The 12,132-nt window shown below is 32.9% G+C and overlaps 1 protein-coding gene and 1 long non-coding RNA gene across 2 annotated transcripts; both read left to right on the forward strand.

Moving 5' to 3' along the window:
• The first annotated feature begins 851 nt into the window (after nucleotides 1–851).
• Nucleotides 852–9,588, forward strand: LOC103502881 (uncharacterized). The gene is made up of 2 exons (XR_540663.3): nucleotides 852–1,330; nucleotides 9,232–9,588. It is a non-coding gene; the product is annotated as an uncharacterized LOC103502881 (long non-coding RNA).
• On the forward strand, nucleotides 1,324–3,916 carry LOC103502880 (pentatricopeptide repeat-containing protein At5g38730). The gene has a single exon (XM_008467002.3). It carries the CDS (start codon nucleotides 1,574–1,576, stop codon nucleotides 3,308–3,310), a length of 1,737 nt encoding a protein of 578 aa, XP_008465224.1. The 5' UTR covers nucleotides 1,324–1,573; the 3' UTR covers nucleotides 3,311–3,916.
• Nucleotides 9,589–12,132: the final 2,544 nt, after the last annotated feature.

The raw sequence follows: 12,132 nt of genomic DNA on the forward strand, positions 1-12,132 counted from the left end.
GTATGAACCTTCAGATGTGCTTTCACTTTTACTAATACTTATGGATTTACATATTAGACCGAATCCCAATAACCTCTCGATCTAATAGTCTTGGGTGGATAGATTGATTAGACACTCAACAAATAATGAAGATGTTCTAAATTGCAATTTTTATATATCAATATCAACTTGAAAGTTGATGAAATGTAAACAATTTTTTTAGAGATATAATTTTAAAACAAACACATCTAAAAAAACTTAAAACAACTAAAATAAATAAATAAATAAAATAAAAAGAGAGAAAGAAAAGAAAAAACTTACTTTGAAACCCTAGGATTAGTTGAATACTATCCAAATTGTTTGCAGACTTGGTATGTAGAAAAAGAGATTCTTGTAGCCATCCAAACCTTAACTAATTGATGCCATTTAAAAATTTCTAAAGTTTTATTAATTATATTAGCTAATCGATTTAGTTATTAATTCTTTGCCTTTAATAGTTAGGATAAATGTTTCAGTTTTTTTATGCTATAAAACTATTCATTAGTTACAAATTTATAAGAGGAAAATAAATTATTGATTATTTTCATTTTAGAAGTTGGATAGACTTTGAGTTTTCTTGAACTATAAGTTGTCCATGAGATACAATTAATCTAATAAATACATAAGGTATTTATAAATTCTCTTATTTATTCTTCAATTACCATAATAATATAAAAGTAAATTGACAAAATTGTTACCAATATGATAATAGAAAATGATATTGTGAAAGGGTGAAAATGTCATTGAAAATTTATTTTCGTCCAAGCTTTTACATACACCTTAGATATAGATATACATGGTAGATGAAGACTATGAAGTAGTAAGAATTAGGTTCAAAATCCTATGGAATACCCCGCAAATAGGGACAAAATCGAAATTACAATAAAGTCGTAAATGGACGCATCAATATTTGCGTGGTTTTTGCTAAAATCCTACGCTGCAATTTCATCCGATTCCCGGATTATTATTCTATTTGGCCCTATTTTTTTGTTAAACCGCCAATAAACCCCCCCTCTCGTTCATCCGCCTTCGAACTGGAGTCGATATTCCACTACTGGGAAAAGCCTACAATGCAACAATGAAGGAAGAAGTTTCGTATCGTCATCTTTAATTTTAGGGTTCGGAAATGGATCATCAAATTCTTTCATTCCCACTTAGGTTAGCCACAAACGTTTCAAATCTTTGTTCAATTTGGTATCGTCGTCTCTAGAAGTGGAGAAATTCGCAGTTCAATAGCGCAGTTCGTTTCGGAGTTTTCATAATTCATCACCTATCTCTGCTCCATAAATTTCTGCAAGATTCAGATAATAAGGTGTGCTCATTTCGATACTTAGGAAGTTTGATTTTCTGCATTTGATTCAAATTCAATACACCGATTTTTGAAATCTGTTTGATTAAATTTGTGGGTTTGCTGGTAATCTACGCATTTATGTTCTTAGTCTTTTGATTATATATGGATTTTGTGATATGGAATATTAATTTCCCTATCCAAAGAACCAAACGACGTAATACAAAACCTCAAAACCTCAGAGCTTGTGAAAAGAAGGCTTAGGGGATGAATCTACTTCTCCAAAGTATGTTTGCCGTTGTGGTAAAAGGTCATTGGAATCACCTCTTGAAGCCTAAGATTAGTTCTAGCTTAACATCCAAATCCATCCACCAGATTCTCTTTCGGCTGTCGTTTTACTGTTCAGGTCCTTCACTTTCTTGGGCGTTTTTCAAGTGGGTTGAGTTGATTCCTGATTATAAGCATTCTTTGCAGTCCTCATGGGCCATGATTTTTATTCTTACAGAGCACAAACATTTCAAAACTGCACAGGGTTTGCTTGAAAAGATTGCACATAAGGATTTCATATCCTCCCCATTGGTTTTAAATGCTTTGGTGACCAGCTATGATAATCCTGATGTGAATGCACATATTTTGAGCTGGCTTATGATAATATATGTGAATTGTAAGATGCCCCAGGATGCTATTCAGGTTTTTGAATATATGAGGCTTCATGGGTTTAAGCCTCATTTGCATGCCTGTACTGTGCTGTTAAATTCCTTGGCGAAGGACAGGTTAACTGATACGGTATGGAAGATTTATAAGAAAATGATTCGAGTTGGAGTTGTTCCTAATATTCATATATACAATGTGCTAATTCATGCTTGTTGCAAGTCTGGGGATGTTGAGAAGGCTGAACAACTAGTCTGTGAAATGGAATTGAAGTCGGTTTTCCCTGATCTTTACACATATAACACATTGATATCTTTGTATTCTAGAAAGAGTCTGCATTATGAAGCTTTGTGTGTTCAAGATAGAATGGAAAGGGCCGGAGTCAGCCCTGACATTGTAACCTATAATTCCCTTATATATGGGTTTTGTAAAGAGGGCAAAATGAGAGAGGCTGTAAAGCTATTCCGTGAAATTAAGGACGTTTCTCCCAATCATGTTACGTATACCACATTAATTGATGGATATTGTAGAGTGAATGACTTTGAAGAAGCACTGAGATTATGTAAGGTGATGGAAGTTAAAGGTTTGCACCTGGGAGTTGCAACTTATAATTCAGTTCTTCGAAAATTATGCAAGGAAGGCAGGATAAGGGATGCAAATAAACTCTTGAATGAGATGGGTGAGAGGAAAGTTGAACCCGACAATGTCACTTGTAATACATTAATAAATGCTTACTGCAAAATTGGAGATATGAAGTCTGCATTGAAAGTGAAGAGCAAAATGTTGGACGCTGGACTGCAGCTCGACAGCTTTACGTATAAGGCACTGATTCATGGATTTTGTTGGGTGAGAGATATGGAAAGTGCCAAAGAACTTTTATTTTGCATGCTCGATGTAGGATTAAGTCCTGGTTATTGTACATATTCATGGCTAGTCGATGGCTACTGTGAACTAGGAAATGAAGGAGCTATCATAAGTCTATTGGATGAGTTTTTGACAAGAGGTTATTGTGTGGATTTATCAGTTTGTAGGGCACTAATAAGAAGGCTGTGTCACCGAGAAAGGGTTGGTTTTGCTGAAAAAATATACAGCGCCATGCATCTTAGGGGTGTATCAGGAGACAGTGTGATATACACAAGCCTGGCATATGCTTATTGGAAAGATGGAAAGTCAAATCTTGTCTCGGAGATGCTATCCGAAATGACTAAAAGAAGTTTATTGATAAACCTCAAACTATATAGGTGTTTCAATGCTTCGTATGGACCTCACAACAGTATTTTGCATCTCTTTTGGGATCATGTCGCAGAGAGAGGTTTATTGTCGAGGAGCATCACCAAGGAAATACAAAAATGAATTTGCAAACTGGTTGATAAAAAACCTCAGCTTTGATTGCTTGTTAATTATATATGCATTGGTCAATCACAGATCCACAGCAACATGTACCTGAAGAAATCCTTGGACGATAATTGGTCAATCATGGCAAGCAATTAACGTTATGTTGTATGGTCATACAACTACAAATGCACGACTCCTGCCTTTAATTTGGATCTGTGCATTTTAACTCAGGCTGCAAAGGCATATCGGCATCAGGATAATGAAACAATACTCCTAATAGGCCAATACAATCAGGATAATGAAACAATACTCCAAATAGGCTAATACAATCGATCGTTAAGATTTCCTCCAGCAGAGAATTCTGCGCTAATTTGTAAATGAGAAAGGGACATGGCTTATTGCTTTAGCAGTTATGAATCCTAGCAGGATGTCGAGAGGCTATTATGCCATTGAATTAAATCTGCTGACATTTCCCGTTTTTCATTATTGATAGGGTATATGATTTTACTAGTTCCGTTTTATCTCATGCAACAGTTTTTATTTTATTTTATTTAGGATTACTGAACTTGTTTTAAAAATTCAGTGTTATCTATTAATAAATTTTTAGATCAATTTGTCTCTTAAGTAATTTGTGCATCAATGTATGTTACATTAGGTTTTCTTTTTCAAATATTAATTTAATACTGGACAATATGTTTGGAATTGAGGTTTATTTGGTCCATGAGATTTCAAAACAAACACTTCGTGGTCTTGTCACTCAAAAAGTATCTTTTTCCCACCTAATTGTCTAGGTTCAACAAAAAACCCTTCAACTACCCTTGTAGATACAAATAAATAAACAGCAAGTACATAAGTCATCATGGATGTGAATGAATCAAGATTTTTAGATTCATTATAATTTTTGGATGACGTTGAAGCTGGAAAGGTTGCAACTTTTCATCATAACATAGAGACTTAACTTGGAGTAATCATTTAATGTTTCAAGAAGACTTCTAACTGTATTTCATCATTGGTTCTTGTTGCATGATTGCCTCATGATTCAGTTGAATCATTATTCATTTGACTTCAACTGGTCTTCCATTGAATTTTAACCTAAGCTTCATTTGAGTTGGTTTCAACTTGTACATCTTGCAGGATTTCATATTTCCTTCATTGATCATTATATTGTCATTTACATGCATATCCTTCTCCACTTCTTTGAGAAGATTCGTGCTCGAATCTTAAAGGATCTCTTTTGAACGAGCCTTTTGGTCGTCATTTTCTTCTTGAATCCATGAACAAAAATATTCAACATGAAATCTATCAGACTACACCACTTTTTTTTTTTTTTCTGACAAATTTTCAAAACAAGAACATTTGACACTAAAGGAAACCAAATTGGAAGGCATCAAAGAAAGAAATCTTGTAGTTTACATTTAGCTAAACCTTTGATGAAGATGTTAATATAAAATTAAAACAAGGAATGATACTTTCTTTAGCTTTTGTATAATGGACAGAATGTGACCAGATGAAAAGAAAAAAATAATCCCCAACATTGCAACAATGGAAACACTTATCTGATCTAGAGCCGTAGCTTTGATACCAAAATGTTAAGAAACTCCTGAATATCAAATCTATTAACCATGTTAAGAAACAAGATCCAAAATACTCAACCCTAAGAACCCAAAACCAGTTTTATCTCAACCCTAAGATAGATAGCAAATTACTTAGATGATCTGATCAACAAAGGATTGAACAATGTTTTGAAACTTTTCCATCAATTCTTGATCTGCATCCACAAGTAGGGTAAATCAATCTCCACTTGAATGCTCCAACATGCATTCTATAATAGGCACAAACAAGAAACAAAGCTTAAAAGCTTTCAAGGTTTAAATCCCAAGATTCTACATTTCCAATCTTCTTCTCTATCAAATGTGAGGAATACAGCACTATATATACTAAATGAAAAGACATTATGAAAGGACACACCCTTTCTCTTTGATTGTCTACATTCATTTAACACCCTTACTCTAATAAGTATAGATAGTACATAATTCATAAATGATGTGAATGCATATGGAATTGTATCCCTTGGACGAATAGATGGCTTTTGATTAATGAAAAGTTGCAATTCTTTCATTTGACTTGAAGACTTAACTTGGAAGTAAACATTTAATGTTTCAAGAAGACTTTTAACTCTTGCTCATCATTGATTCTTGTTGCATAATGTGATTGCTTAATGAGTTGTCTTCGAGTGGTCTTCCATTGAATTTCAGAATTTCAACGTGAGCTCCATTTGAGTTGGTTTTAGCTTGTTGAGATTCAATTTCATCTTGTAGGATCTCATATCTTTTTCGTTGATTAGTTTCTTATAATTGTTATTTATATGCTAATCAATTTATTTGCATAAACTAAAAGATATAATTATAAGCATTTATCTACGCTGGATCGTGTAGACTTTGAGGGAAATTCAAACCTTATTTCATGTTGTGTATTCGTGTTATGTATTTTTCTTAATAATAAACTAGAATTTTTAATAACTAGCACTATTTACAATCAAAGAAAAAAATAAAAAATGCTGTGGAATTTTTTAAAAAATATAACAAAGCGACAAAATATTTACACTATATAGAACAATTTCAAAAGAGGAAAAAACCTACAGGCCCATGATGGAAAATATAAAAAATACATTCGTCAACAACGCACGTAATATATTTGGTTCATGATTGTTTATATTTGACTATTGTTTGGTACGATCATTTATATTGATCATTCCAAATCTAAACGATTTTTTTTCAATTTTTTTTACACGATCGTTTAATTTAGTTACAAGATCGTTTAGATTTAGTACATGATCGTTTAGATTTGGATCGATTTTTCAAGATTCTTTGATACATGATCGTTTAGATTGGGTATACGATCAATTAGATTTGACTACACGATTTTTTTAAAGGTTTTTTTGGTACACGATCGTTTAGATTTGGCTACCCAAATCTAAATAATTTTTTAAAAGATTATTTTGTATACGATCGTTTAGATTTGACTATTTTTTGTATCGTTTAGATTTGACTACCCAAATACAAACAACACATTTTTTTGGAGACCTTTTATATTTAGTACACGATATTGAACAACAAATAACAGTTTGAAAAAAAATTAAAAAATAGATCTTTTATATTTGATACAAGATCTTGAACCAAATAACATTTTAGAAAAAAAAAAGAAAAGGAAGAGAGAAAGATGATGGAAAGAAAAAAGTCGTAGAGGAAGAGAAGAAGAAAGATGATAAAAGGGAAGGGCAAACCTGAAATATTTAAAAAGAATGACCAACTTCATGGGCCTTTTCATTTTGTTACACGGATCGTAAATATTTTACCTGTTTGTTATATTTATGAAAAATTTTCAAACGCTTTATTAGTTTTTTTTTTTCACTTACATTTTAAATATATGCCTTCCATATATTTGAAATAATATATAAAAGTTGACCAAATTATACAACTTACCTTTGAAAAAAGTCAATAGAACTAGTAGTAGACATTGTAGCTATCAAACTATAGTATAGGCCTTTACTAAAAATAAGCTGGAAGTTCTTTGTGCGTTTTAGCCTGCACAATTGTGCATTTTAGCCTACACAAGAGAAGCTAAGGAGGATAACTCTGTGGAACCCTGTGTAGCCTCATGAGGGAAGCCATAGGAGAACCTACAAGGAAAAGCTTAGCCTCTTGAGAGAAACTCACACAAGGAGGACCTATGAAATAGCCTAGTGAGAGCTTGGTGGGCCCATAAAGCGAGCCTAAGAAAACTCAGTGGTAGCTCAGTGAAACCATAAGGTGAGACTAAGTGAGCCTAGGAAAGTTTGGTGGACCCATGAAGTAAACCTAAATGAGTCTAGTGAGAGCTCGATGGATCCATGAGGTGTGCCTAAGCAAGCTTAGTGAGAGCTTGGGGGATTCATTAAGTGAGCCTAAGCGAACTGAGTGGTAGCTTGGTGGTCCCATGAGGTGAGCCTAAGCGAGCTTAATGAGAGCTCTGTGGACTTATAATGTGAGGCTAAGCGAGCATAGCAAAAGCTCGGGTGACTCATAAGGTGAGCTCGAGAGAAACTCAAAGGAGCCAAAAAGAGAGCTTAAGAGCACCGCTCAAGAGAAGTTAGTTCATAAGAGCTTAAGAGACGAGCTCAACGAAACTTAAAAGAGACCTTCTTGAGATGAGCCGTAGGAGGAGGACCAATAGAGGAAAGAACAACTTCTTAAGAGGAACTTAGGAGGAGGATGCACTAGGGAGAGCCTAACCTCCTAAGAGAAGGAGGACCCACAAGAGAAAACACTCCCAGGACAGTACCAAAGAGAGCTTAGAGGACCAACAGAGGAAGACTTTTGAGCCATTAAATGTGAAATCGTTTGAATTCTGAACGGACATGTGTCATAAAAGGATTCGTTTGGAGCATTCATGGATTTGTCATAATGGTAGTGTAACCATCCATCATGTATACGTTCAACAGTTGTGGAAGTTTATAGGATGTAATTATGACCCGAGTGTCGGTTACAAATCACCATATTACATAAATGACTTAGGTCATTGGTTGAAGGTACGTCCAAATACATCCAAAGGTAATAGACTGACTTAAGCGTCGGAGTGTGTGTGACTAGACCCCACACCCACACTTTATTTTGTCTTGCAGGTACTTGGACCAATCTCCTGTAAAAACAAATTTTACAATAGATCCATTTTTTTGGCATCAACACTTTGTATAAGCTATGATATATATATATATATATATATATATATATATATATATATATATATATATATATATTATAAAGAGCATAAAGTTGAGGGACTCGCCTATACTACACTAAAAGAAATAACATATACAATAGCTAACGAAAAAGACTATAATAGACTTTTTATAGCTTTTTTCGAGAGTCCTAACAGCTAATGTTATTAAAGTTTGAGGCTTTTTATAACGTTTTTCTGAAGCTATAACGAGTGTATGTAGATACAATTTATATACGTTGCTATAAAAACATTTAATTGCGTTTTTTATTAGAACTATAATAAGTTTATATAGCTTAAATAATGTGTTATCTCTAACATATAATAGCCTTTTTTCAACGCTATAATATAGTATTTGCAGTTGTAATATTAGGCTATAATAATGCTATTTAATCGTTCCTAACTATTATAATAATTACAATAACCTTTTGATAGCATCTCAACTTTTTTCTCAAAAACTAATTTTTGAATTAATTAGCTTTTGATAAATTTTAGTTGTGCTCAATTTTTGTTAAATCTACGTACATAAATACTTTATAGCACAATAAATATAAATAACTTTCATCCATAATCCATTAAAATTACAAAATAAAGTATTCAATAATTTACTTAAATAAAATTGTGGTTTAAATGATACAAAGGTAAATAAAGTATTTAGTGAATGCACCAACACAAGTTAACCTCCAATATACAAACAAAATTTACTATAAGTTAGGAGCGGATTTATTAAGGGGACAGCGGGGGCACGTGCCCCACTCACATTATCGATTTTTGTATTTTAATATTAATTTTGAAGTGTTAGGCTATAATATAGATTAAACAATGTTTTTTTTCTTTCAAAATTTTGGTTTTGGTGTAGTGGTTGTGCTTCCTTTTTCTAACCTCTAAGTTAGAAGTTCGAATCCTTCGAATTGCTATCATTTTTATTAATTAATTTTTATTCCAAACATCATTAATTTTCTTTTTTCAAATATCAAATATCTTTTCAAAGTTCAATAATTTTATTTCCCAAATATAAAAATTTTTCCAAAATTGTTTACAAAATTCTTTTCTTTTTTTGATGTAATTTTTAAATTCACATTTACATTACTTAGGTATATAATCATAATACTTATATTGTTTAATACTAATTGTTAATATAGTTATAAAAGATGTGAGTGACAAACAATTTTCTATCTTGATAGATGAATCAAAAGATATATCTTCAAAGAAGCAGATGTCAGTTGTATTACGACATGTGGATGAAGGTCATGTGATTGAACGATTTTATTGGAATCATCCATGTCAATAATACAAGTGTCCTATCACTTAAGGAAGCTATTGATGGTTTTTTCTGTTAACATGGGTTAAGTATAGCTAATTTGTGAGGACAAAGATATGATGGAGCAAGTAATATGTAAGGTGAGTTCCATGACTTGAAAGCACTTATTTTGAAAGAAAATGAATGTGCTTTTTACATTCATTGTTTTGCTCATCAACTTCAATTAACTCTTGTAAATACTGCAAAAAATCATGTGAAAATTGTCAGTCTTTTTTTTATTGCTACAAATGTAGTGAATGTTATTGGAGCATCAGCGAAACGTCGAGATATTCTACGAGAGAAACATAAGATAAAAATTTATGAAGCTTTAAATAATGGTGAAATATCAAGTGGACGAGGATTAAATCAAGAGATAATGATTAAAAGACTAGGAGATACTCGATGGGGATTACATTATAACACTTTAACGAGTTTAGTTACAATGTTCTCTTCAGTAGTTGATGTGCTTGAGACAATTGTAGATAGTGGATCAAATTCAAAAATATGAAGCACAAATTCTAATGACTTCAATCTTGTCATTTCACTTTGTGTTCAATATGCATCTCATGAAAAATATATTGGGAATCACAAATGACTTGTCTCAAGTCTTATAAAGAAAATATTAGGATATTGTGAATGCAATGAATTTAGTCAACATTTGTAAAGGTAGACTGCAAGCAATGAGAGAATCTGGTTGGGATTCATTATTGGAAAGAGTTTGTTATTTCTGCAATAGTCATGATATTGAAGTTCTTAAAATGGATGCCATGTTCTTAGTTCATGGACGAAAAAGTAAAAAATCTCAACCAATTACAAATTTGCATCATTATCATGTTGAAGTCTTCTATAATGTCATTGATATGCAACTTCAAGAGTTGATTAATCATTTTACTGAATCAAGTACTGAATTGCTTCTCTGTATGGCTTGTTTGAATCTGAGTAATTCATTTGCTGCTTTTGATGGACAAAAACTTAGTCGACTTGCTCAGTTTTATCCAAGAGACTTTTCAGCTATTGAACTTTCTAGGCTTGAGGGTCAACTTCAAAATTACATTATTGATATGCGTTCAGAGTTTGTTGAACTAAAAAGCATTGGTGATCTTGCAGCGAAAATGGTCGTTACGAAAAGAGAAAAAGTCCACAAATTAGTTTATTGGTTGCTCACATTGGCATTGATTTTACCGGTTGCAACAACTACTGTAGAGAGAATACTTTCTGCTATGTATATTGTGAAAACTCGACTGCACAACCGAATAGGAGATCAACGGATGAATGATTGTCTTATATCTTATATTGAGAAAAATTTATTGGATAAGTTAGATAGTAAACTTATCATGGATCGATTTCAAAACATGAAAACTCGTAGATGACAATTATAATACATATTAAATTAATTAATCTTTGAAGCTATTAATATTTTTGTTTACATTTTTTAGTGTGTTTATTATATAGTGCCCTCCTATACAAAATTTTTGGATACGCCACTGACTATAAGTGTTCAAGATTATATTATAGGTATAAGCTAACTGTCATCGTTGGTTCTTTTTTTCTTTGGTATGAGCTAGTTTTGATAATTCTCACAAGACAACCACTAATTCTACTACATTTGGTTGGTAAGGTAATTCATGGATAGACTGCCCATATAGCTTGAAGTTGAACCCAACCAATTGAACTCCAGTGGTTACAACCTCTATCTTACTTTTGGTTTCTTATCCAAAGATAAATCCTAGCCAATCAAACTCTAGTGTACTATAGCACATGCACATCCCTAGCTACCTCTCATTTCAGGAAGGGAAAGAACAAGGATGAGTATTGGAGTGAAGAGAAAGCAAACCCAAAGCACAAACTTCAACCATGATCTTACCAGTTTTGCCTTCACATTTGGTACTTCTTTTCTAGCGAGCTCCAAAAGTGTACCAAAAGACCACCTAAGGGTCCTAACGGGTACTAACATAAGCTTACTCAAGATACAAACACGTATCTGAAGTTCAAAAATGAGTAGAAAAATAAGAATGAAAAAAGAAATGAAAAGATATTCATTGATGATAGAATACCTGTTATCAGTGGCGGATCTAGAAAATATATTGGCTTGAACCTAGGTGGAAAGGGAGGCTGACAGCCAGAGTAACCACTAAGCTAATGATAAATATTAAAAATTAAGTAGTTTTTCTTATATATATATTATATAAAGACAATAAAGTTGAGACGGGCTCGCCCCCCCTGAACCTATGCTAAATCCGCCGGTGCCTGTTATGATTATTGTTGATTTGGCCAATGCAGAACAGTTTCCCTCAGCAACAGCTGCCAAAGAAGTGCTGCTTCTCCCCAAGCATTACCAGCGTATAATGTGAATATAGGAGGCTTAACATATCTGCAGTGAAAAGGAATACTAAGTCATGAACATTAAACAATTTTCATCGAATCCTAAACATGTCTTGAATGCCAATAAAAGAAAGATTAAGAAAACAAAATACTAAATAAAAGTTCACATCACAAACTTATAACATCATATATTGCAAATGCTTCGGTCTCATGGCCCAACTTCTCACCACCCTAAAAAATACAAGCACTTCATTATGATCTACTGTCACATGGAAAAGGTCACAAGGTTAATAATCGTTTTTCTACGGACTTGGAGTTGACAAACATTTTCTTATAGAATAGTAGGCTTCATCAAACTTTTAGATGTTTTACTTTTATAGGCTATGACAATTGTATGTAACACAACAAAGACCTTAGTTTGCCAGTTGCTTGCATCACAATCATTAAAAAACCAAGGTTAAAA

The sequence above is a fragment of the Cucumis melo genome, chromosome 10 (assembly GCF_025177605.1).
Source record: "Cucumis melo cultivar AY chromosome 10, USDA_Cmelo_AY_1.0, whole genome shotgun sequence".
Lineage (NCBI taxonomy): Eukaryota > Viridiplantae > Streptophyta > Magnoliopsida > Cucurbitales > Cucurbitaceae > Cucumis > Cucumis melo.

Excerpts from the sequence above, each read along its gene's own strand:
- LOC103502880 (XM_008467002.3), top strand. The coding sequence starts at position 1,574 with ATGAATCTACTTCTCCAAAGTATGTTTGCCGTTGTGGTAAAAGGTCAT.